Raw genomic sequence first — 27,686 nt, forward strand, 5'->3', positions numbered from 1 at the left:
AATATTTGCTGTGTGTGGATGCATAAATAGTAGGACTCAAACTCATTCCTTCCTTTTTCATTATGTAGAAATAATTCATTTTTAGAAATGTAACTAAACTATAGTCAGTGTTGCTGGTTTTAGATAGAACCTTCATTTCACAGACTTGGTACAACTGGGACCAACCTCTGGGACAGCTCTTGGCATCTGCTACCTACTTGTACATAAATTGTACAATAAATTGTCCTTGTACCAAAGGACAAGCTTCATTTCTGTACAAAACCCTACCATACATCATATTTTCTAGTCTAGATACATTTACAAGATAGAAATATTTAGTGTGACTGGATATGGCACCATATCCTGTGGATGTCAAGAGACCTCGTCCTGGCCATTTTCACATCCTGAAATGCCAAACACCCTGACTACAAATGCAAAATCTAAGCACAGAATGCAACCCACAGGAAAATGTTTTATCAAGCCCATGGGTGCTTCACCTTCCTTGGGACTTCTGTTTTTAGGTCAGAGAAGTGTGGGATGGTGTTATGAGTTTGTAATGCTGTGGGACAGTAGGATTTTAGTTTGGTTTGTATTTTTATGAATATAGCAAATTAAGTATTCAAGTACCTAATTAGTGAATAGCTCCTACAGTGATGCAGCTGGTGCTATGGAAGAACACAAGATCTCTTACACCTTATTTAATTCACATCTTTCCAGAAAGCAAGAAGTGGAGGGCAAACAGGAAGGACTCCTGAGGAGGCTCCAGGGTGACCTGTGGCCTTTCCCTATCTGAAGGGAGCCTATGAGAAAGATGGAGAGAGACTTTTTACAAGGACATGCTGTGACAGGACAAAGGGAAAATGGCTTCAAACTGAACAGGGAAGGATTAGATTAGGTGTTAGGTTAGATATTAGGAAGAAATTATTTGCTGTGAAGGTGGTGAGGCTCTGGTACAGGCTACCCAGAGAAGTTGTGGACTCTCCATCCCTGGAAGTGTTCAAGGCCAGGCTGGATGGGGCTCTGAGCAACCTCTTCTTGGGAAAAGTGTCCCTGCCCACAGCAGGGGACTTGGAACAAGATGAGCTTCAAACTCCCTTCCAACCCAGGCCACTCTGATTTATGAATACAAACCCAGCTCTTGCCCACCCACTGAAAATAAAACACTAAACCTCTGTCACTGTGCTGAGTTTCAGTTTAATCCAGTTAAAAACTAATCTATACAAAGTACAGAGTGGGGCTTCTTTTTTTTCTTTTTACATATATTGCACCAGAGATATGAATTTATACAACATTAACCAAATTTTACCCCTTCATCCTCCTACCAAAGTCCCAGCCAAGTATAAAACTGAACCTCTGCATCTTTGTGGTGGAACTGGTGTCTGTATAAAGTTAGATACAATTTTGTTGTAATCACCTCCTAAATGAAATGCAGAATACAGGCATAAGGATTTGTGCCTATGACATTCCAGTTCCTTATTTCTGTGGTTCTTACAGCAATTCTTTACAAAACTCTGGCTGTTTCCAAGTACATGGGATAAGGGTGACAATTGCCAACAGCAGAGTCAGGACTTTAGCATCAAATGTAAGAGGCTGCACTGAATCTCGAGCTTGAGCATTACATTACAAAGCCATCATGACATTTAATGGCATCTTAGAAGGCAGAAGTAGCCTGAAGGAATGACTTGTATGGTAGCAATGCCTTCACACCAAAGGTTTCAGTCCTTGAATCTCTACAAACATCTGTGGCTGTATCATTTGTCCTCTGTAAATTTTCATGTGAGATGGGGAAAACACACTAAGATTTCCCCTTGCCTTTACCATGACATTTGAATAATTCCCTCTTTGTTTCCCTCCTCACCCTGTTACCCATTATGAGACCACAACCCCAAAGCCAGGGCTGTGCCCAGAGAAAGTTCATGTAGATGAAACTATGTCTGGACCTCTCTGCAACCAGATGAGGCTGTTAAAAGATATTTTAGTCTCCAGACAAAGACAACACCCAACTCTTGTTAGATTGCATAGAAATGACAAACAGTGGAAACATTGGTTTTGCAAACTGAAAATGTCATCTACTTGCATAAAGAACAGAAAGAAAAGGTAAGTCAAATTGAGTGGTATAAATGAAGGAAATGCAACATGACAACAGGCTAAAATAGGTAAGAAAACCTAATCTGCTCTGGCACTGAGTTCTGCTGCATGGTGTGGAGAACATGAATATGCCCAGGTCTGATGAAAAAAGCCTTGAGCATGGAAGGAATGTGCCTGGCTTCCATCAATCCAAGTTCTTCAGAGTGAAAAATTTCTCAAATGTCAATACAAAATGTCAACAATTCCCTTCTGGGTTTTTTGAGCTTGCCCAAAATCTTCAAGTCTTCTTCTGAAAGGAACATCTTTCTCTGACAGAGGTGTGCTTCTGTTTCTTTGCTTGAGCCCCAAAATATCTCTTTTAGTGCCACTGTCAGCAGTTAGCCACAGAACAGGAAGGAAATGTGAAGGATGCTAGCAGAGGTGTGTGTATCCATTCAAAGCCAGCATTATACAATCAGAACAATCCGTGTTTAAAAAACAAAACAAATGACAAAACAACCACAAAAACCCAAGCAAACAAGGAAATTCACACAGGGTATACACTTTAGAATAGTTTCAGTTTGAAATGAATGAGAAGCAGGGGCACTGGCACAACTTTTCAGCATTATAATAAAATTGACATGAAAATCAACTCACTCCTGTAAAATCTTGGCTTGCAATACTAGGGACCTATGCTGGTTCAATACCAAAATAATACAATCAAGTAGCACCCTTGGCTTAGGACACTTCATAACCTTTCACCAACTGCTGAAAGACTCAGAAGAGTCAACAGTGAGACCTTAACAAATCCCAGAGTCACGTCTGAGAAGAGCTCTCTGAAGCACATGGTGCACTTTGAAAAATCTGGTTTTATTGTAGGAGGTAGGATAATCTGCACAGAAAAAGACAGTGAGTCTTGTTCTGTTTTGCACAATATTTCCATCAACATAAAAAGCTTACTTAATAACATGCAAAATTTTGAGATCAGCTGGCATCTGGTGAAAGAAATGGGGACAAAAGTATTGTCCCAAGGGCCAGTTGAGAGCTTTCAACTGCTACACAGAATTAATCTCAACAAGGAGGACGGTTCAGATCAATACACAACAAGTACAGTATTCCTTCTGAAGGCTTTCAGTGAAATTCTTAGGTTTCTGTAAACAAGAAAAATATTCACTGTTCCACATAATTCTTTGCTGTGTTTAAATTTTAGAAAGTGCAAATTTTCTGTGATTATGAAATTTCATTTTTATTTGGTCTCAAAGAAGAAAGGGTTTGGTAGTGCTGGAAATAGGCCTTTATCTATAGTCTTTGATTCAGCATTTCTGGAAAGAGTTTTTACATCAAACTAGACCTAACCTAACATCCAGGCCTGTTCCCTGTTTCTTCTCCAAGAAGATTCTGATTCTCACCTAAACATCTCCTCCCTCTTTGTGAGGGTAGAGTTCAACAGCTCAGTCCCCTGGCCATAAAAACCTTTACTATTAATGGTTTCTTCAATTTCCTCCTCTATTATAGTCTCTACATGATACTCTTGTGTTTCTTACTGATGCACTGGAAACAAAATTAATTAAATTTATAAATCAGATCTGACCGATACTTCATCTCTAACATTCCCAATGATTTTACAGTCTGAGGGAGAAAGTTCATGTTTCACTCAGATTTCCTGTCCCCTCCCACCCCCTGCCCACCCCAAATAATAAAGATGCTATAAAGTTGAGGCACAAGTGGTTAAGGGTGAACTTGATCAGTTCTGACAGCTGGTTCTTGGACATGTCCTGGTGGTAAAGGCTGATCCCCTCCTGCTGGCTGCTGTGGTGCATCTCCAGCTTTGTGTTCACCAGCTGTAAAACAGGAACAGAACCATTTGGAACTTCTCAGCAAACTGACCTCAAATGTGAAAATTCTCTAAAAGAAAGATTCCAGCATAGGGACACTTAAAAAAAACCTTCTATTTTCTGGTTTATAAGTGGAATCAGGAGTTTTGTGTGCCTAACAATGAAATTGGATTGAGACCCAACAGGCTGCACTATTAGTCAGTGTCATCTCTTAGATTACAAGTTGTTTCTGCTGTCTGTGAAATATTCTCACATAACACATTGTTCTTTCTGAAATAAATCCTGTTTTTATGAGACCTTTAATCCCAATATGGGAAGCTTGAAAAAGAAATAATTAACAGCTTGCTCCTGTATGTTACTCCTCACTGCATCAGTACTTATAATGTTTTCCCTTTGCCTACATTTGAGTAATACTAATTTTCATAGTTTGATGAAGATTTCAGAACATGCAGCTCCATTTCTGGATTTTTTTTTTCTCTTTAAATTACTCTTAGAAGCTCCAGTGGCCTACAGATTTAAAGTAGTGTCTACTAGGACATCCCTGATTCAGTAAATGAGTAGTGACTAGTTCTGGCTAATATAATGAATTCTCTTAACACCTAATTAAATGACTTTACAGAATGATTTTACATAAAATCATACATTTGTTATGAACAGTATCTGCTGCAATATTGCCAAGATGTATCAAAGTTGTATCATCTGCAATTGCACCCTGGTTTTACTGAAGGTGAGGGGAATTTAGGCTCTTGGAATGAAGGCTCATAAAATGAAGTCACCCACAAGCAGTTTCAAAGCAAATGAAAGGCAGAATTAAATTGATTTTGAATTCTCATTACTTCACAGAACTGAGTGGGCAGAATTTCAGGGTACCTTACTCAGGTAAGGGGTAATCACTGAGCACAGCTCTCTTGAGGTTTGAAATGACACTGTTGGCCCTGCAGGAGCAGTTAAGAGCTCCTGGTACTCAAAAGGCTCCGTGGATAGATCTGAATATTTGAGATCAATGTCAAGAAGTTCTTGAGCTTCACTGATCATGTCACCACATGAACATGGAAGCCAATAAAGCCATGAAAGCTTAGTTTCAACCTTCCTAGAGAGCAAGAAAAGGCTCATTTAGGATGCATGGGGCAGCAGAGCTCCTTTATAAGACAAAGGAAACCTGGGCAATCTGCTGTGAAGAAGTGCTAATATACCTGACTGTTTTGCTGCCACCAGTGATGAAATGCAGTGATTTTAGTATGCCAATGCCTTCTCCTGAGGGTGCTGAAGCAATTGGTCACTCCTACTGCCCAAGGCTAACTTCTTGTGTCATGCTGCATCCAGTTGCTGGCAAATTGGCCACTGAGGATTTTAGATGTTTTGATTTGTTCTGCAGCCTGAGACTGCAATGCAGACATAGATCATAGGACCTTGTCTTTTGTATGTCCTTGTTCTTCTCTGGATGCTCAGGATCTCAGGATTTTATAGACTAATACAACACAGTCTTCCTTCTCTGCCCATTGGATGCCTTGTGTTAGGACTCTGGTTTCTTACTATGGACAGATTTCAGGAGTACTTAGAAAAGTTACATACTTCCTCTGACAAGCTAGTGAACCTCTCTCCAGAGGTCATTAAAGCTGCATTACTTTATAGTTTTAACAGAAAATATGGAGGTAATGACTTTTACATTGCAGATCTCATTTTTAAGTTTGTGTATCTACACAGAAAAACACGTACGGGGTTGGATTTTCAGTTCTCCACCTGGTCCTGCAGGAGCATTTCCTTGCTGTAGTTTCTTTTGTTCCATCTGTTTTACAACCTGGTGAAAAATAAAATACAACAGTTCACAAATTTGAATTCGTCAGCTTTCTCTGATGTGACATAAATGAATACACCTAAACCAAATTTTGCAGTTATATAAGGTCTTTCTTAGTGGGAAGAGAGCTGAGTTGCTTTAATTTGGAACACCAGACTATGTCTTGCTGTGGTACAACTAGTTTAGAATTCAGCTGGGACTCATATGAGAAATTGAGGTAAATCTGCAGAGCTGAGAATTGTGAAGAGAAATTATACATATAAGGACAGAGAAAAGATGAAAACAAATATATCCTCACACATGTACCTGTTGAAACTCCTGTTTCTGAGCCTGAAGCTGTTCATGCTGCCTCTGTAGCTCTTCCTTCTGTTTCTGAAGTTCTTCTGCCTTCTTTCTAAGTTCATCTTCCTGCTGGGAAATGTGATTTTCAAATTCCTTCAGCTCATCCTCAGTGAAGAGCTGCTGTTGATCTAGTGTCTGCAAGGAAATAAATACAAGTATGAATACTTAGCCAGGAAAGCATGGTTATTTTTTATTATATTCTGGTTGAAATTCTTGCACAGTTCACTAAAAAACCCTCAGAACAAAATAGTGTGACATGACACCACGTGCACTCAATGAAAACAGCAAAACAGTAATTTCTCAGCTACTTTCTCAACAAAGCTCTACTACGAATTTAGATGTAAGAGAAAAAAATCCTCTTTCTTTCAGCAGAGCTCTTATCTTCCCTTTGAAGCATTCATAAACAAAATGTCCATTTCCATTTGAAAAGCACGTGTGAAAAGCTCTTCCCCAGTCCCCGGGGTGGCGCCAGTCCTTTTCCCTCTGTGCACTTCACATCTGCAATGCATTTAGGCTGCAGCTGAATGCTAGTTCAGCTCAGGGGCTTAACAACACACATACCAGAGCAGAGCTGAAAAAAAACCAAAGGTCACAGACATGCTGCCTGGTTTCCTGCTCCAAGTGCTGGTAATGGTGCTGTATGTTGTACTTGGAACACATTTGCATTACCTCCCAGCTATCTGGCTCCAAAAATTCCTTTTTCTCTGTAGCTCGCAGGAACTCTTCCAAAGTCACTAGCCGGTCCTTGTTGATGTCAACCTGTTTGAAGGACATGTTTTGGAGGAGTTAATGCTTTAATTTCATCAATCAAATATAGACATTTCCAATTTTTCAAATGTCCTATTTTCAAGGGAGTGCCCCCATTACTTTCTGAAAAATTCTTTCACAAGCTTATGTAGCTTAACAAAAATAGAACTACGAAGTAAATCCTGACATTTTACTTCAAAAATCACTGGATTTATTGGAAACACTTGTGCTCACAGTCCAAACACTAATAATGGAATGTTGGGGTTTTTTTGAGAAAAAATGTTTTATAGCTTTCTGGTAACTACTCTGACTCACAGTTACAAAATTATCTCCACTCTTGGAGGGGGAGGTTTTGAAAAACACATATCCCACCCAATTGAATTGTGTTGGAATCCTTTAAGTGGAAGGGAGGAAATGCTTCCCTTTATGACTAATAGATGACCACACTTGCTCTGTTCCTCAAGTTTAAGGAATACAGCTGAATACAGAAATATTATGGGTGGAAAACACAGTGGTTCAAAATACCCCCTTTCTATTCCTGTGTCTCCTGAGCTGAAAACCCATCAGATTCAGTGAAAGTTTTCACAGTCTCAGGTGATAGCTTGAGCTCTGAGTCCCCTTTTAAAGGGACAAAGCTGAGCTATATGACAGAAGACATTGCTCTACTCCCTCTTCTCACATGTAGATGTTACCCATTTGCCAAGTGCCAAAGCACACTTAGAGTCTTCCTTGTTTGACACACAACTCACAAGGAATTTCTGCTGAATCTCAGTATCTGTCAATAACTGAGGCTATAGAACAATTCCTTTTGTAGAACTCCTTAAATTAAAAATTAGTCAGCAGGCATTACATCAGAATACAGGGAGAGGGTTTGAGAATGGTAACTTGGCATTGATCCCAGCCCAAGCAGCACTCAGTGTGACAGGCCTTCCCTTACTGCTGCACTCGGACAACACTTCATCTTATGGCAACTGTATTTTCTGAACACAGAAGGGAATCAGCCCCCACCTCATTCATTACATGTTCTCTCATTCTCAGCCTTTCTTCTTCCATTTCAACCATGTCATCCTCTTCATTCTTGGGATCATAAACTTTTTCTAACTGAAATTTAAAATTAGTACGTTAGTTGGAAGAAAGGCTGTTGATTCAAATGGCAGAGCACAACATCTGGAAAAATGGTGTGAGATCTTCTGTGTGTGCAATTTTCCTCTTTCTTTAAGCAAGAAGTGAGCCTTTCTTTCCTAAGAATGAAGTTTTCAGTTAATTCATGTGCTGTGGATGTTACAGTCAAGTTGCCCTCAGTGTGCACAGTCTGATCCTACATTTCATTCAAGGCAGGCAGAGGCTCCACGTCCTTTCTGGAACAGGAGAGAGTGGCTTTTTCACTAGGGCATGCAGCTGACCCCACAAGCATTCAGGGTATCACAAGACAAATTCAGTGCCAAATTTAATGGTTCACTTCTCTTCTTGCACAATGTCTTTCTGGAGAGTTCAAGACTATGTGCTTCTACTTGGCTTTCTCAGGCATTGAGCTTCACTTGCCCAACCTCAGGTAATTTACACAGGCAATACATATACTGCAGATCAGTTACAGAATCTCTAGCAAGCCTGGGGCAGAGGAATACCTAAGCACTAGATTTCTGACTCCTATGTGTTAACTACTTTATTCTGCCTGCTGATAGGTTTTGCACTTTTGTAGAAATATTAAGGATGCATGAATACTCTTATTTTGTAGTCCAAAGCCCCCAATTATACTTGGGAAAAACAGACATCCCTGTAACAATTTACTGAAAGGAGTTAAGCTTCTGAATATTTTTTTTTACCTCTTTAGTAAACAGAGCTTCTAATTCTTGCTCATCCAGGAAACCATCATTATTGACATCTACAAAAAGGAGTTTTAAAAAAACAAGTTGAGTACATATAGAAAGTCACACATGTAACAGATGTCCAAGAGTTAAGTAAGGATCAGTGTACACATTTTAAGAGAAGCTGGTTACACAGGTTGTTTCTTCTGTTTAGGTTTTTATAAGGTATTGGCTGGAGTCTATTTTCACTTTTGGTTGGCTGGACCAGTCTGGAGCAATCTCTCTACTTCTTAGATTAGCAAACTGAAATAGGTCACCACAGGATTGCGCAGACTGCAACTGCCAAAAAATATTGCTGAGAACAAGTTGTCCCCATTTAACCACTAAATTTGTAATTAGGCTCAGGAGCAACAAGATCCTCCAGAAAAACTTTAACTGACAATATAAGTTCCAAAAAAATTAAAGAATTACATTAAAATTCATATAAACTTGCAGCACTTGAGATAAGTGCAAGATCACTTTTCATTACAAATGCAGAGAGGAAAATACTTGATTAATTAATGATCCATCTTTTGTCCTACATTGTGTTCTGAATATTGTTACACTACCTCTGAAATGGAAAGAAAATATCCACCTTGAAATTATTACCCAGTATTTTTGTGTAATTATTTAAAAGTTTTCTATATACTGAGCTCTGAGATAACAGGTGATTTTAGCTATTTCTGTTTTGGTAGGTTTTGCACAAACAAGCTACCAAAAATTTTCAGAAAGTTATCTTTCAAAATCTCTTTCTAGAAAGAAGAGATAAGATAGACTAGACTAGATGATCATTAAGGTTCCTTAGGACCCAAACTATTCTATGATTCTGTAATACATGCTTATTATATATGTTATAAACTGAAATAAAAGTTTAGACTCAAACTAGAACACTTTTCTTTAAATCATCACCTTTAAGTCAAATTCTGTGTACTGTTCAACCCTTTGCAGCCTACTGCCAGGCAGGATCTACTTAGGAGTTCTTTATGATGAAACATTTAACAATATCAGGCCATAAGGTTACATGGTGATGACATCACATGTAAAGCAAGGTGTTCATTGAGGTGCATCCCCATCTCTGCTATAGCTTATTGTTTCTAGCTGCCCATTCCTCAGAAATCTAGAGGCAGGATTAGAGGGGTTTTATTTTATCAAGGGAATATTGCAACTTTTGGAGAGGCCTGGCCCTTCCATGACCACTCCAAAGATTAGGGGCATCTGGTACTTATCTGAAGAGATGATGAGAAAGCAGGTTTTGCCCCTACACAAATCTCTGAGGATTTATTCCCAGTACACACTGTACAAGCAAAGTTATAGATATGAACAGCCCTCTAACTACCCATACTTCCCCAAGGAATCACTACTGGGTTTTACCTGTTTGATTTTAGGAGTAGTTCAACAAAACTCTGAATGTTTTTAATTTTCAACTCAATTTGAAAAAACACTACTGAACATTTACAACCAGTAACAAATATTTTCTCCTATGTACTATTCAGATTCATCCAAGTTGAGGGTTAAGACTTCATCCTAACATATGACAAACTTGTCCACAGCAGAATGTAACAAAGTCACTTCACTTGTTCATTAGATTAAAACTAAACCTCTTACCGTGCAATTTGAAAAATGTTTTGGGGTCAAATTCATTAGGATCTAGTCCATCTGCTTCTTCCCACACCTCTTTCAGTTGATCTTTGCTTCCCTATAGATTGGTTACAAAGAAAGACTATTCAAAAGACAATTTAGTGTAATTTCCCTGCATTACCTTTGCATTATGGTTTCTCTGAAAGAATTGATTTATTGCTTTACTTGGAAATGGAATCAGTGACATTTTCTTTCATTCCCTTTTGGTCAAGTCTAATACTTTCATTAGACAGAAAGGTCCAGGGAAAGAGGGAGTGCAAAAGAATTGCATATTCTGTGGAAAGGAGCATCTGCAACACAGTCCCATTCAGACACAACAGCTGAAGGGAGCTGAATTATTTTGCCTTTCCTAGAGCAAATGGTGCTGTGATGCAGTTGCTTGCAGGCCAGGCATACCATGCAGGCATCCCTGCAGTTCTGAATACTGCTCTGGCTTCTTTCTTATGAATTTCAGTGTCTTTATAAGAATTCTGGCAGCAAATATCACATCTGTACAGAAAGAACAGGAGTTTATACAGTGGGGTTTGTAATGTTCTCAGCAGTGTGCCCACTCTCTGCTCCCATGAGTAAGAGGAGGCAATTGATGGGAACAAACAGAATACACCCTTGAGTGTATTAGCTGGAAAGGAAAGCTCACACTCAGTGACATAAGAACAGGCTGTGGCCTTACAGGATGGTGAACTTTAGGGTGATCTCCATGTTTTTTCTTCATCTCCTCAAATTTGGATTCTTCTTTCTTCCTCTTTTCTTCATCCAGTGTTTTTAAATATTCTCTCCTCTCGTGTTCTTTCATCATCTCGTATTTCTTAAACTCCTCATGGCGAGTCTTATCATAGTTTTCCAGGTCACTTGTAGCCTAAAAATACAGACACATGCAGACAGATGATTATATAATATAATCTGACATTAAAAATACTGTATTGTTCAGGTCCATGGGCAAGGCTGGCCATTTTGCCATTCAGGGCAGCCTGGCTGGGGGTTCCTTTCACATGACAGTGATGCAGAAAGATCTCTCCTCCCTTGGTCATGGTCATTTTCACAGAAGTTAATTTGTAATGGTTCATCTGTTGAACAATTTTGCAATTACATGGCGCTGTAAGAAGGCTTCAAGGTGTCCTTTCTCATCAGTGGGTAATAAATGAACTCAAGTTAATCAAGTCCTATACTAACAGTACCATTAACTCCTTGATCATTTCAGAGTAAGAACATTTGTAGCTCATCCTAGAGTTTAATCACCAAAGTGCCTTCATTAATAATGGGACTTAGTTTGCAGCAGCTTAATAGAGATTAAATAAAAAACCTCAAACAACTAAATGGAGAGAAAGGGTATAAAAGGAGAATTTCTGACAAGCTCTCATATAGAGTTTACAGTTGTGTCATTTTTGCACAGGCCAAAGTATTAAAGGATGTTTTGGTAGTGCTTTTCAAAGTAACATGTTTGCACCAGATACTGTTTCTCCATTATTCACATTTTACTTTTCAGATTCCCTGTATGTTTTAAAAAACAGCTCCAAAGCTAAGACTCCCTTAAGTATCCATTACACCCTTGTCAGTATCTTGGTTGAGAAATGAGAAGACAAAACAATAAAATACATAATAAAAAACAACTGCCCTGTTAAGTATAGGCTTCTCCAAGCCAACCAAAATTTTACCTGAAGTGATGTTCAGAAATGTTTAGAAAAGTTATAATATCTCTATTAAAAATAATTATACAGAAAATGGAGATAAAAGTCTAAAATGGAGATAATCCAAGGGCAAAAAAAATTACACAGAAATTATCTTCCAATTTATTTTGAAAGTATAAAAACTGTCAAATTCTCATGTCAGACATGCAGTGCACTCTAAAGCATATCTGAGACATTTTTCCCCTTGGGAAGTGTATTTTTCTCTAGCAGTTGAAAAAAAGCCATGCCCTGCTTAGCTTAACTGCACCCCCCAAATGAACAGGCACTGAATAAACCCCACACACCTGTGACTGATACTGACTCTGCTGAACAGACACTGAATGCCATGCCTAGTATAAGCAACTTCCAATATTGCCATCTCAAATTCTACTCTGCTGTGGTTTTGCAGCTTGATATATATATATATATATCTATAATACATCCCAAAATTCATATGGCTAGGTTAGAGATGATTACTTACATCATTCTGTGAGACTCCTATAACATTTAGAAACAGAAATAAGAAAAAAAACCCTATGTACCCCTATCTCACCTGTATTTCATTTAAAGGCTCTCAGAAAGTTGTGCTTTATTCCCAAATTTTCTCATATTGCCATATGAATGTTAAGTCCTGTTAAGGTGACATCCCAAAATTTATGGACTCTTCTGCATCATGCACACTGGCAACAGTTTCCAAGTGTACAATGAGAAAACCGAGTTTTCTCTGAAAATGAAAACTGCATTTATAAAATATGTTATATAAAAAACCACTTCCCTTTACATGAGGTAAAAAGCATAATAATGGAAACCCAACCCCCACAGTAGTTCATAGCTGGCACTCACTGCTTTGATCAGCATATCCAAGTCTTTAGGTTCAAAGGTGTCAGGATTCTGATGGTTCAGGTGCTCAAACTGCTTAAGGAGAGCCTGATGATCTATCCCAGTGTCTGGAAAAACAAGGTATAGAAACAAAACATTAAAATAAATTCAAAATCCAGCAAAATCAAGAAGTCTCATATGGGAGCTTATGCCTTGCAAGTACCTGAGGTTCCCTGAGGACTGAATAACTTTTTAATTGTTGGAGGAAACTACAGTAACATTTCCTAAGTTGCATTTCCTGAAGGAGGTTGACAAACCTGATGGCAATCTGCACTACATTCCTTCTGATAAATCAGTGCTGCATTTTACATTGTGCATGTAAAATGATTGTAAATTACACCAATTACAGCTTCTGTTTCAGCAAGAGAAAGTATGATCAATTTGAGCTTTACAAACTAAAACAAAAATCTATTCTCTTTCATATAAAAGAGAGGTTGACATTGTGCTCTATCAAAGTTAACAACTTGCATATTTTTCCTGCACTGGGAGAAGTCCAGCTCTTCTACTGCCCTGAACATTTTGCAAATGACACACACCTGGCCAAAGATTTATGTACAAGATGGTGTAAAATTGTATCAAATCAAATAACCAGTTATTTAAACTTCATTTGTAGAAAAAAGATAACTGCAAGAGAGTCAGTTCTTGTGTCTGAAAGCTGGAAACATTTTTTCTTCCTTGTGTCATGAGTGATTCTCACCAATGTCAATATATGATGCACTAACAACTAAACACATTTTAACCACAGATTTTCTAGTTATTACCATGGTCTCTGAACACTAATTCTAGATAACAACATTCTCTTATGCTTTGATATGTTAAGTACAACAGTTGTGACAAGCTTTTACTAGATGGCTTAGCAAAGAATATTTTATTTGTTTAAAAGAAAAAATTGGAAAACACATTTTTGAACATACTGTTCTTTCATAAACTATCTGCTTTACAATCAACACTGTGTTTGTATTAACACAAAACAGCAAACACTGGCCAGGGCAGATTTCAACCACCATTCCTCCCTGGTGAGATGGTAGTTTCTGTTTAAATGTGTGTTCTTTGTCTGTGTTTGAAACATTTTTAGCAGCATAACAACAGACTTAAGAAAAAACAGAAAACAATTTAAAAAAACAGCCCCCAAACCCATTTTCCCCCATTTCTTACATTCAGGGCAAGAGATTAATTGTGTTTGACATTCTTTACTTGCCACATTACTGAGACCCAACTCCTAACATTCTTCTGGCCTGTACTGATCAGTCAAGTAGGAACTTGGTGAAAATGTTTAAAAACTCATCTGGATGAGGATTGAATATATGCTGAACATAATCTCAGATCTAGTTGTCTGGGTTTTTTTAAACCTGATCCAGCTGACAGGAAAGAAAAGAGGAGGGGTTTCTGTGCTTTTTTTCATTTTTGTAGACCAGACAGAAGACTAAGATACAAAGTGGTGTTATAGGGAAAAGATTACAAGAGCAAATAAAAGGAAGTCAAAACACTCTGCCTGCTGCTATTTTCATGTTCTTTGTGCATATTCCAAGATATTGTCTAGGTGTGTAGATGCAGCTGAATTTTATAGGTAATCTGGCCATACTCATATGTGATGCCAAGTACTCATGGGCAAAGCTGACTATAAACTTTGCAAAACATTTTTACATCTTAGTACTCATCTGAATATTCTGAGCTGCAATAATATGTTCCCAAATGTAAGATCTCTGAGGTGTTGGGGGAAATTTAGTTACTACTGATTTATGAAAGCAGAGAGGGTAATCAGTCCATTAAACTTCAAAATACCTAAAACAACTATGTACACACCCAGGTATCATTAGCCTAGCTCTGAATGTCACTGGACTGCTTGTCTGCAACAGGAACAATATCCCCATAAATATTTATTTGCATGTGCACACTTCTTCAGTCTATTTGCCATATTTAAATTAGCTTAGCCTTGCAAGACATATTCTTACTCTAGGAGTATTTTATTTGATGCATTTTGTACTCAATGCCTTGGAATTCCCCTCAAAAACTTTAAAATATCTTTATAATAATAAAATACCGGTAAAAAATTAATTTTCTACCCTCTAAGGGTTTGAAATACTGTGTTATAGCTTTTCTAAAACACAGTCTTACTATCTTACTGGTTCTCTGTGAGTAATCTATGAACTGATGCATTACAAAAATAAGAGGTTGTAAATAAGAGGTAGAAGTATCTGAAAAATCCACTGACTTCAGTGGATTCAGTTCAGTTATTCATTAAACAGAAATGGCTTTTCTCTTCTCCCCAGTTTCCTATAAACACAGGTGTTTAATAACTCCAGGCCAGTTCAGAAAGGACACTCACTCTCAGTTTAGTCACTACTGATGACAACAAACAACTCACAACTGCTGGACTTTGACATTTCTCTAACACAATTCCATCTGTTAACTCACATAAATAAATTATATACTCTTACCTTGAACAGAATCCATTTTAGCTTTAATTAACATTCTTAATCTTGCTACCTCTTGTCTTTTTAGTTCATCCAGCCGTGTTCTCACATGGTGGCTTACTAAATCAAGCTCTCTGCTTAGCTTTCCACTCTGTCAAAAAACAAAAGTCATGCATGAACACTGAAAGAAAGAAGCCTTTAGTATTCCCATTAGACACAGGCTGCAAGACAGCACACTAAGGGCAGTCTCTGGCAATACTGTAGCCCACACTAGAAGAATATGAACATTTTTCAAAGAGCAGACTCAACATTTTTATGCCTATGGTTATGGAAATAGAAAGAAAGCTTTCAGAAAAGAGAATTTGTAAGTATCTTGACCCTCTGAAGAGCAAGACCATAACCTTGAGAGAGCAATGCCTAATTTGTGACAAATTTCTTGATCAAATATTGTCAGCTGAGTTCAAAAGAACTGTGAGAAGCACAGAGTGCCTCATCTGCTCATGGAGAGCTGTTAGGCTTAAGAGAAGGTACAAGGCAGCAGCAGACACAGATGTGTATTGCAAGAACCTGGAAATGGAGAGGAATCTCCAAGGGTGGCCCTAGATACAGCACAGAAGGAAAAGATGCCACAAGCTTCCAACAGCAATTTAATCTACCTCAACTTAACTCTTCTTTTTTTTAATTTTTTTTTTTTTTTTTGGAACCTACCTTTATTTCTTCAATGTCAGCAGTCTGAAGTTTCTCCCTGAAATGCTTATCAGTTTCCAAGACATCTATTACTTGCCTGAGATATTCATCATAATAAAGTCCTGTATCCTTTAAAAAAAAAAAAAAAGGAAAATTGAGGAAAGACTATACTGACAAACAGTTAATTAGTTTTGTTTAAATACAGTTATTAAACTGACACTAATCTTAGCAACACAGGCACTATGCTGTCGAACATATCTTTGTGTTTTCAGATTTGTATCATTTCTTGATACCAATTTATGATCCATTTGCTTCAGCAACTGACAAGAGGAGAAAAGTGATTAGGAATCCTTGTAATACACAAGCAGCTGTTGCCTGCCATGTTAATATAGTGTGTGGCTTTTTCAAACAGTGCCATGCATTTGTTACTGTTCTATTTGAAAATAAACACTGAACTAGAATCAGTGAGTGCATTTCCTAATGCACCACTTGAAGTAAATCTCTGTAGAACAGTATGTTCTTCCTGTTGTAAGCTGGGAAGTCCTTCCATGTGCCACCCCACCTTTAGAAACTCGTTGCAAAAAAGAAAAAAAAGAGCAAATTTCAACAGAACCCCCCTGTAGCAGAAGGTATACACATTGACAACACTGGGAAATACTAGTTTCCTTCTAAAAGAGTTTGCTATATCCAGATTAACAAATAAGATAAACATTTATTCAGAGCAGTTTCTTTATACTTACTGGATTTTCTACCTTCTCTCCTTCTACTTGGCCTTCTGCTTTGACTTTTGTCTTATCTATGTCTATAGGTACAGCTTCCAAGGCCATTAGGAGACATGTCATCAACACAAGACACTGCTGGGGCAGGACAGATAACCACTTCATCTGAAATGAGACCAGGTCACAAAAATTAACATCCATCATGTTGGCATACTGTACTGAGGAAATTTTTTTTACATTCCTAGACAGATACCTGTAATAACTCACTTTCTTCACAGTATCCTGCTCTCAAAGAATACAAAAACTCAAGGAAGTAAATCTAGCCCTAATTTTTCAAGGCTATTCTTAGGCAAACAGATTTCCTCAGATTGGCTTCCACTTGTGTGCCAAATCTAAGCTGTAAATGGTGAGAGGTTTGTAACAAGCTGACGTATCATCAATAACAGATGGGAACACCTATTTAGGATGCTCCAAGCCTCACACAGATAATACTGACATTCCTACTTGGATCATGCCTTTGCTGACTTTATTGGCAAACTCCTAAAGATCATTAGGGACACTGAATCAGATCCTAGCATAGTAATGCTAGCAGATTTTATGTTTCAACACTGAAATACTTTGCCTAATTTGGAGACAAGATCCCCTCCAAAATTTCTTTACAGGAAGAATATTTACAATCCATGTTCTATCCATATTTCAGGTAGAGAGAGATTCCTGAAAAATGGTATTACACTACTTGAAATTGTTGCTGAGGCCAGGACTTTATTAAGCTGGTTTTCCTACCCCTTCTTTAGCATCTTAGGTGGAGCTAACTCACATAATTTGATGAGCACTGAGCACTTTGTGTTTTTGACCTTTGTCTTCTTCTCCTTAAACTTGGTTGAAAATAATTCACTCAGAAGCTGGTAAGATGGAATAATTAAATAGAGTGAGTATAGGGAATCCAGCTAAAAACCATAATGATGGTAAATCCAGCATCTGACAGCAAAGTCAGGCCCTTGAGACAATCTGGCCAGTTCAGACTGTGACACTCCACTGTCCATGGATATTCCATAAGAAGTTTGAACAAACTCCAGTATTACATTGGTAATATAAATCACCTCCTAGAAGGTGAAAGTTGCCAATCAAAGACTGTCTAAAAGTAGCTTAGATATGTCAAAGAGAAAGGCATAATATTGAAGAAATGTGCAGTCAAATAAATCAAAAGTATACCTGCTACAAGAGGAATTTCTGTACAAGTGCTTTAGCAAGTCATGCAAGGAATTCTGTCAGAAGTACTTATGTCTACCACTACCAAATCTCTTTTTAGGGGGAAGGATGAGAGGGACAAAATAATTATGATGTCAGTGCCAGTTTTCTTGACTACATGATCTGGTACTTGAGAGAGATGCATTGCTTTTGCTTGGGTTAAGATGTCCTTTACTATGGCAAAAAATGTTAGTGGTACATACTTAATATTAAGGATTGTTGATATCCTTTATTCCCCCTTATTCAATTCCTAGGAAAAGCATTCTTATACCAAAAAAACCACAACAATGATGCAGTCCAGGTATATAGAGATATTATTGCTTTTGTTGGGGATGAGAAAATAGCTGGAGATACAAGTATATCCACCTATCCATCTATTGTTTTACATGTCAAAGGCTCAAGAATTACAAGAATTTTCTAAAACTGTTTTTTCTTAATCACATCTTCAGCCAAAGGAGCCTAAATGAGTTATGCTCTGCAAATACTTGTTACTTGCATTTTTAAAAATAACTAATATCTGATCATTAACTGTTAAGTTAATTTCTATATATCTACACAAACTGTTGGCTTGCAGGGACTTACAAAGCTGAGGAGTGAAAGGGTTAAAAATGCTTTTAAAAATGCCAAAGTCCAGTATGTTGGGTGTTCTCAATTACAGAATATTGTTGTATAAATGCTGTGCCTAGGTTTGTAATTTCAACAGGATTTAATCACAGGAGATTATGACAATAACTAACAAATACTAGGTCTTCAAGTCTCCCAATCTTGATGTAGATGCCAAGACTCAGAGCAGTTCTCAGTACTACAGGTAAAACAAAAACCCACCTTGCTGAAGTTCTTGCAGAGTATGAATGGGGCTGTCTAGTAATATCTAAGTGAAAGGACATAAGCATGCCTGAAATCTAGAAAATGCATGTGGAACAAAACTAACAAATCCCAAAATACTTATCAAGTATATAATAATTATAGATATACACTCTCAGCATTTTGCAAAACATTTTTAAACATTAACATTATGTATGTTTGAAGTATTCATTTTTAAACAGTGTAGCCTAAATACTAATAATACTAAAAACCTGGAATCTGATAGATGGATCTTTTTCCAACCTAAATATTTTCATCAATACAAAATTATAGTAATAGAAGTAATTTATTATTATTATACACTGCTGTAGTTAAGCAAGGTGTGCAAACAGTGTTTTATAAAATCATTATGTGGCTTTGAAATGAGCATGCTCAAGCCCAACAGGTAATGGCAGAGAAGCACAGAAAGTCAAGTCAGGTGCTTCCCACAGGTCTGGCATTGATTTATTCTTTGACTACAGCAAGTGCTAAAGCCAACACTTTCAACAAGGACACCTGGTCTTTGATCAGTTTTAAGGATATCTCTTACAGCTCCTGATCTACACCTTCTACTAACATCAACAATTGTGGAGACAACGATTGCCAGTTTAGGTTGAGGAGGGGTACACTTAGATTTTTCAGACATTTCCCTTGCTCCTAAGGAACACTGACACATAAAATGTCCATGCTGAGCTGAAAGAACTGAGATATAAGTAACCATGTTGTTCTGCCAAACCCCATATGAGGCAGCACTAATCACCTGCAGATTTGGGATGGGCACCTGGAGCTCTATCATCCTTAACTACCTCTGCAGTAGTGAGCAGAGTTCATCTATCAAAAGGTCTAATCAAACTAGGTGCCAATGGCCCTGCTGACATTCTGTGGAATTGGTGCAATGGGGTTTATTAAACCCTTGTAATTACATGTTGTCATACATAATGGGAAAGGCTGGATGGTATCACAGTATGTTCTTCATATCTATTTGATGAAATAGGCTGCTCAGAAGACTTCATCAGGCAGCTTTGCTTCAGGTTGTGCAGTGGGTGTTTTTATTGTAGCTTTTTTGATAAAGCAAGCTAAAGAATTTCACACAAACTGGGAAGAATTCAAAGCAGAGGAGTCCAAAATGGGTAAGTAAAGAATATCCCTATCATCTCTGTTGACTTTGCAGACAACTATGCCTAACACAGCATTTCCCACAGTGTTTTGAGGAACCCAACTATGATGTAACAAGTACATTGGAAATACATTTATTAGAACAAAAAACAATTACCCAGTAAAGACAGAATTACTGTATTTAGGTATCTACTAGTCCAAGACTACACTCACCAAAATTTCCTTAAGGAAAGCAGGTGACTAAGACATGAGTCTACTTTTAGAGTGTGCCAGTCACACCTGAGTCACTGAGCACCCTCTACTCTGACTAGAAGAGAGAAACCAGGCCCATTGCAAAATCTAACATTAATCACCTGCCTAAAAACCTCAGCACAATTCCCAAATTCAGCAACTGTAGGGAAGAGTGAGAAAAGGCTGGATGATAAGAAAAGTGGGGAATCCCCTTTTTGTTCCACCAAGTGGATTCATTCCACTCTCAGCCCACGACCAGCTGCTTTTAAGGATTCTGGACTTTTGAAAACCCATTCCTGGACACCCATCCCTTCCCAGGCATTTAGAGTGCATCCATGTGTCTGTCCCAGGAATGTGGCTTTCTTCTATATTAGAGCCCCCAAGTGAGCAATCACTGAGGGTGCTGCAAAGAGGAGCAGTGTCAGTTTGCTCACTGCCATCAGCAGTATGTAATGAAACCTTCTGCCCTGCATAATGTGTATTATTATTATTATTATTATTATTATTATTATTGTTACTATTGTTACTATTGTTACTATTCTTCCTATTTCTATAAACTTTAATAGAAATACAAACTGTTATGGATCTGCTCAGCTGACTACTTTCTCACAGACACATGGAGAGAGCTAATGTTACAATTGTCATCTGAAAATTAAGTGATTTTAGTCAAAGACAGGGAGCCCACCTAGATGTAAAAGTAGCACAACTGTAATCTGCTGGTATCAGAAATCAATCTTAGCTTTACAAGAGGGATAAGCAAACATTCCCACTTGCAGTACATAAAGAGAACTAATCATAAAAGTAGTGCTCTAGAACTGACAAATACTGTAGTTTATAAACAAAGCTAATATCCTAAGCTTCCAGGGAAAAGGAAAACAACTTCTCCAAGTATTTAAAAAAATAGAGTGAGAGGTAAAAGAATGAGACAGTCAGCAGAAAAGAGAGCCACCAATGTACTTGCATGAACAGAAAAATACAACTGGAAAAGCTGCAGGCTGCCTGCCAGCAATCTTGATTATTTGTTAAAAGCAAATTCCTATCAACCTCAGTGAAACAGGATTGAACATTTGAATTATAAAGAGCTACAGACTTTGAGAAGTAGCTACAAAATGCTACTTCTAAAGTTTGTTCTAGCAACAGTAACACAAGCTGCTAAACACCTATTTTATACAGCTGCCAGGTGTCATAATACAAACCCAAAAATTACTTTTCATTAACGTAGCACCCATTACCCAGAAAACAGCATTATGCAGGTACAGACATCTCCATCACCTTCTCAGCAAAGCACAAGTATTTTTAAAGAAGTAACACCCCCTGTCAAAGTTTCTAAAACTGAGATAGGCAAAACCATACAGTGATAGCAGGATGCAGTGTCTGCACATGTAGAAGCTCAGAGGATGGTTATGATGCAAGATAGCACAGCACTGTAAGTGTCACATCACATATTTGCACTTGCCAAGCCCATGTGTACCCTGATGGGTAATGAAAATATAAATCTGGACTCACATAATACACAATAAACCTACCTATTCAGAGATTTCACATATGCCTGCTCTATGTGATATGGAAGTAATTAAATCTGTGGGAGACATAGTGCAGATGTGCAGGGTAACAATAACATTCTCTATAGTCATGACTGTAATGTGACTTCCTATTTTTATGCTGTATGCTGGAGAAATGAACAATCTTCACAGGCAGTTCTCAATTAAAAAAAGAAAAAAAGCCAGGAAATAGATAAAATACATCTACTGATTTCTATTTTTCTAAGAATATTCCACCCTCAGTACTAGAATAAGATATAAAGTGTTCCCTCATCAGTCTGTTCCAGTCATCTTGCATCTTCAATCTGTTTTTACCTCTCTGAAACAGCAACATACCTGTCCATATGCCACAGTTTAAACAGGAAATATTTAATTCCATGGGCTTTTTCCACATCTTTAAAATTTATTTGCAAATCTATAAATTGATCCACTTACAGAACCCCAAAAAAAACCTACCATAAATGTTTGAAATTAGGCAGAAACAGATTATTCTTCTGTTATATTCTGTTTGGAAACACTAGTGTTAGTTCCCCCCAGTTTTTCCAGGAGCACTTGCTGCACAGACACCCTAAGGTATAATAACACCTTAAGCAAGGTTTGAAAGTCCATGAATCAACATCAACAGTTAATGCATCTTCTTCACACTGTTTGTCCAGTGAGTTAATCTGGCATAAGCACAGCTGACATGTGGCAGCAATTTTGAGAAGCAAGTGGAAAAACCTGTTTGCACTGACTCTGTTAAGCTACAAACCTCTGGTTGTGGTGAGGTGTCTCTTCACTTGGTCACCAGTCCCCTACACTGGGTTTGCTCCTTGAAGACACCAGCAGGAAATGATATGCAAAGGGAAATGGCTACAAGCTGCAATAGCTTTCCCCCTACAAGTTAACGTTCAAAACACAGAAACACCTCCACCCTTCCCTTCCCAAATGAAAACTGATCCTTTTAGAAGTTAATGTGCAAGCTATTAAGTAATATAAGCCAGCTATTATTGCTATACATATATATTTATATATATAGTTTCACTGTCCTTCATGTATTTTTCTTTTCTCTTCTGCCAATGCTGTTCACTAACCCCGTGATTCAGATGTTGCTTTATTTTTCCTGGCCAATATCCAACAGGTTTCACATTGGTCATGCTGTTCTAATCTTCTATTAGGGCACATCCCACTCAGTTCTCTGCACCAGGAGACCCTCCTTATTTTTTCAAGAAGCATTTTAATCTTTTTTTTCCCCATTCTGTTTACTTGACTTAAACTCTTTTCAGTTGTATTTGTTACATTTTCACTGCACTCAAGCTGCTTAATTCTCTTTACAACTGAAAGCTGGCTGATGGAACAGCTGCTTTTTTTTCAGCTTCCCAGAAAACACAGCATGCCTCAACTGTGCCTAGTACAACATTTACTGAAAGAACCTCCTTTTAAAAAATGCACTTCAGCTCTTTTATTAAATGAGTCATCCAATAGTAACACAAACTAGAATTGCTCGAGTGGGAAAGAGCAGTTTTATGTTCAAACCACATACAATAAAGGATAGTATCACAAAACAACACAACTATGTCCAGAAAGAAAGATGACATAGAAGTAAATTGTAGGCTGATGTTACACGTGCTTAGCTCTGTCCTAAGTGAAGCCTGAAAACATTTTTTCTTCTTAGTGCAATGTTAATGGTTCAACATTTAAAAACATGTATCCACACACAAAAATACATATACATATTTATAATATTACCTGCCTCCAAGGAATTTCCCTGTCCTTGCTTCAAAACAATAAATATCTCTGTCTACAAAGCTACCTTACTAACTGAAGAATGTTGAAACATTAGCCTTGTTTTTCAAAGTAACTTGCTTGGTTTCATTAATTCTTTCCCACAAGACTGCCCCAGAAAAAGATTTATGAAGCCAACAGTCAAGCAAAAACTTGTACTGAATTCAACGTATATGCCATAAAAACCTTATCAACTTCAAAAGGAATTTTAAAACAATACTACTACAGCTATAGCTTCCTGCACTCTAATTTCAGTTCCCACACAGAACATAATATAACAGTACACTTGCAGCCTTATAAATTCATTTTTCATAAATATAAACAGCAATTTTGACAGTGCTGACGCAAAAAGAAACCTCAAATGTGCTACTACACTCAAACAATGAATTAGCTCAAACTCTAACTCAAATTAAAAAAATTGCAATTATTCTAACAATATGCACTTTGCTGCAGTCAACAAGTGATGATGATAAAATAAACCTTGACTGCCCCAGGAGAACTTTTTTCTCCAAAAAAATCACAAAATAGTTATCCAGAATATATTTAGATCTAACCACATGGAGCCAGATTTAAAAATATTTAGGCACTTTATGACAGCTGCCTGAGGAGATTTATGTTGACAATTTGTTAATTCCCATTGATTTCTACTTGCTTAGAAATAAAAACATGCATCAACATCCCATTCTAGTTTTAGGAAAACTACCAGGAGAAATACAAAGGATCTACACTTCTCTTGAATTACCTATGATAAAGAATAATATTTATAACTGAATATGATTAAAATGGTTCTAATGAAATGCAATTTCTTTCAACTGTCAAATCACACACATATGGAAGAGCAAAAAACTATTGAAAGTGATTTTTGACTGATTTAATTTGGTTTGGCATTAGCACCTGGTCATGACTTCATATAAAAGCACAACCCTATCCAAAAGGCTCTGTCTGCTCTGTATCTGGCAGAACTTTAGAGAAATCTTTTCTGCTTACTGAGAGCACAATACCTCACTAGATCAAATACTTCCACACAGGAGTTCAGATCATAGGAAGTCCTGATAGTGGCTTCAGACTTAAGAGTAAATGATTTTATCTTCCTTATGTAAAGTGCATTTGTTTAGTCAGCACAGCTCTAACACTACTGCGTCAATATTTCCACACCTCTGACATTTAAGTCAATATATTTTACATTTTTTATTACCTCAGAGAACTACTGCTCTCCACTTTCATGACTGCAATTTCAGTTATGTATGTATAATGGGAGGGAAGGGCAGTTTTTGACAGAAAATCTTTAATTTGGCTTATATGAAGAGAAAGTTTATGCCAGCAGCACTACCAGTCTTGCACAGCCAAGGTATGAAAACTTTGCCATACTATTATTAAAAAATAATTATTGTTCTTGCTGTTGCTTGGTTTTATTTGCCCAGTGGGGTTTCCTGAATACAATTTCAGACACCAAATAACAGTATCTCAGGCAGTTTTATAACAAACTTACATCAGATGCCTTTGCATCTAATTGCTAATGTAAGTTTTAAGCAGACCCAAAAGGCAATATTAATTTATAATTTTATTTCCCCCTTTTCTTTGTTTACGTTAAGTATCTTGGTTAGAAGTGAGTGAGATTCACGTTGCTCTACATCAACACAATTTGTTGAAATCTATAGGGTTTTTAAATATAATTATCTTTCTTATTCTGAAACAAAATACTGCTACCATGCTAGAGATTACAGAAGCAAGTAAAAGGGAAAGTAGATGATGACAGCTGGGAAGTACTGCATGTAACCAGATAAGTAATCTGTGGCCCATGGTGGACATAGCACTGTGACTGTACAAGACCATTATGCAGTAAATGGCAGTAAGAAACATAACAGGATCTCAAGTGCTCACAGAAATGTGGGCTTAACCCATAAACTTTCTGTGACTTTTAAGCAGAGGGCCAAAAAGGTTACAACAAAACCTGTTTTCAAAGTCTCTGAGAGACTCCTATCCAGTCTCTACAGTAGGAATCTTCCCTGTGCTGCTCTTTTTGGTCGAGAGGGACAGTCACTTCAGAATTCAGAGCAGAGGTGAGTCAGCTACAGGACTTTTCTTGACACTGAGAGAAAATAAAACGACCAAAAAAATCCCCAAAAAAAAAACCTCCACACTGAACTTGACACTTCACTGTTGATACTGTGATGGTCTCATGTTGAAACTACTGCATGTTATCTTTCCACAGCAAATAACTGCAAGGCAAACAATGAAGGCTTGTTTCTCCTTAGGCTTACTAAATAGTATTGCCCAACACAAACTCTTTTGAAAAAGCCACGTTCATTTCAACAGAAAAATGTTACCTCTCTACAGCTGTATCCCAACCTTCTCCACTTTTGGAATCATCTGATGCAGCAGCCAGCCTGGCACTGGAGTCCCTTCCAGAGCTCCTCCAGGGGCACTGGAGCAGCAGCACAGTCAGATGGGGTCAGCCCTGGGGACCCCAGCACAGGAAGGACATTGATCTGCTGGAGGCAGCCCAGAGGAGGCCACCAAGGTAGCAGAGGAAAGGCTGAGAGTTGGGATTGTTCAGCTTGGAAAAGAGAAAGCTTCAGGGTGACCTAATTGCAGCTTTTCACTATCTGAAGGCAACCTCCAGGAAAGATGAAGAGAGGCTATTTAAAAGAGCATGTAGTGACAGGACAAGGGGGAATGGCTCCAAACTGAAAGAGTTTAGATTAGATATTAGGAAAAAATTCTTTACTGTGAGAAAAGGTTGCACAGGCTGCCCAGGGTAGGTGGTGGATGCCCCATCCCTGGCAGTGCTCAAGGCCAGGCTGGGCGAGGTTCTGAGCAGCCTGGGATAGCAGAAGGTGTCCCTGCTCAAGGCACGGCGTTGGAACGAGATGATCTTTAAGGTCCCTTCCAACGCAAACCTTTCTCTGGCTCTACGGCAGTAATGCTGAAGAGCTGTGCCCTTTCTAGCGAAACCCATCAAGTCTCCCGCCCAAGTTTTCCCTGCGACCGTGCAATTACGAGCCGCTCAACATTTGTGCAGCTGCCGCCGCTGCCAGCACTGCCTTCATTTCTGCTGGCGCTCCGCAGCTCCCCGTCAGCTCCCGCACGGCCGGAGGGACGAACGGAGGGAACATGGACACACGGACACACACACCCCCCCACACCTGGAGCCGCCTCCCCGCCGGGCGCCAGGGCGCTCCGGGAAAACTTCAGCGGCGCCCCGCTCCCGCTCCCGCCCCGAGCGCCGCGATTCTCCCGCCACCCCCGCGCCCCAGCCCGGCCGGCGGCAGCGCGCCGAAACCCGCGTCCCGCCGCGACCCTGACAGCGGCTGCCTCGCCCGCCGCCAGGCCTGCCGCCGCCGGGGCACCGGCACGGGCGGCGCTACCTTTGGGTCCCGCTGCGGCAGGAGAGGAGCCGCTGCTTCTCAGGGGTGAGGTGCGGGTGCGGAGCGAGGCTGCGGCGGCGCTGCGGGTCCGGCTGGGCTCGGCGCGGCTCGGTGCGACAGCCCCGCGGCGGCCCCGCGCCCGTTGCCATGGGCACAGCGCCCGCCCCCCGGCGCGCTCCCATTGGTCGGCGCGGACCCGCGGCCGCCGTCGCGGAGCGCTCCGATTGGGCGGCACGGGCCCCGCCTCGCCGTGACGCGCGCGCCGCCGAGCGGGGAACGTGGCGGGCCCGTGGGGCGGGGCCCGCGCGCGCCGCTGGCGTCACCGGCGAGGGGCGGGGCTTGGCGTGAGGGAGGGGGCGCGGCGGAGGGGACGCTCTGAGCTGCGGGCTGCGTGTCCCGGTGTCCCGGTGCCTCCGTGCCCTGGTGCCTCGATGCCCCGGTGTCCCGGTACCCTGGTGCTCCAGTGACAGCTCGCTCTCTGTCCCCAGCGGCCTCCTGTGCAAAGCTCTCCCCTGCGCCCGTCACTGCCCCGCGTCCGGCCGTGAGCTGCCGTGTGGGAATTTGAAAATGTATTCTCAAGCATCGTCCGCCAGGACTGCTACTTCTTTTTCCTAATTTCACTCGCTTGAGCCCTATTTGTGTTCAGACCTGGTTTTTCCTTCCTCTTAGAAGACAAGAGTCTTGACCCCGTGCAGATTTGAGAGTTTAGGAAATCAAATTGGATCTTTGCATTTGTTAATGCTTGGTGTAAGCTTGGGGTTTGGTTTGTGGATTTCCATTTCCACCTGGTTTCAAGGTGTGGTACCTGGTGTGGGTTTTTTTTTTGCTATTATTTTCCATGTGCTTTAAGCTTTTATTCAGCACTAAAAGAGCTCAGAAAAGTTCTTTTTAGTGGATAGTGGGTAAATATTAGCTTTTAGAGCAAACACACTGCACTTCCTATAAAATAGTGATTTCCGGAATTA

General features: G+C 39.3%; 1 protein-coding gene across 2 annotated transcripts; it reads right to left on the bottom strand.

Moving 5' to 3' along the window:
• Window positions 1–1,153: 1,153 nt before the first annotated feature.
• Window positions 1,154–26,890, bottom strand: NUCB2 (nucleobindin 2). 2 transcript variants are annotated; one of them, XM_079307936.1, is made up of 13 exons: window positions 26,722–26,890; window positions 16,632–16,775; window positions 15,913–16,020; window positions 15,229–15,355; window positions 12,755–12,858; window positions 10,918–11,103; window positions 10,215–10,305; window positions 8,589–8,647; window positions 7,774–7,866; window positions 6,688–6,777; window positions 5,977–6,153; window positions 5,598–5,679; window positions 1,154–3,887 (listed from the first exon to the last, which is right to left on the bottom strand). In XM_079307936.1, the coding sequence occupies exons 2-13, from the start codon at window positions 16,773–16,775 to the stop codon at window positions 3,775–3,777; spliced, it is 1,374 nt and encodes a 457-aa protein (XP_079164062.1). In that variant the 5' UTR covers window positions 26,722–26,890; the 3' UTR covers window positions 1,154–3,774. The 2 variants fall into 2 exon arrangements, with proteins under 2 accessions (XP_079164062.1, XP_079164063.1); XM_079307937.1 differs by having other exon boundaries at window positions 5,983–6,153; window positions 26,722–26,888.
• Between the last annotated feature and the right edge of the window lie 796 nt (window positions 26,891–27,686).

Source organism: Erithacus rubecula (assembly GCF_903797595.1).
Source record: "Erithacus rubecula genome assembly, chromosome: 6".
NCBI classification, from domain to species: domain Eukaryota; kingdom Metazoa; phylum Chordata; class Aves; order Passeriformes; family Muscicapidae; genus Erithacus; species Erithacus rubecula.

Excerpts from the sequence above, each read along its gene's own strand:
- NUCB2 (XM_079307936.1), bottom strand. The coding sequence starts at position 16,775 with ATGAAGTGGTTATCTGTCCTGCCCCAGCAGTGTCTTGTGTTGATGACA. Across the intron at positions 10,306-10,917 it reads ACCCTAAAGTTCACCATCCT|GGAAGCAAAGATCAACTGAA; the intron begins GTAAGGCCACAG and ends ACCAATCTATAG. Across the intron at positions 3,888-5,597 it reads AGAACTGAAAATCCAACCCC|CTGGTGAACACAAAGCTGGA; the intron begins GTACGTGTTTTT and ends CCTGTTTTACAG.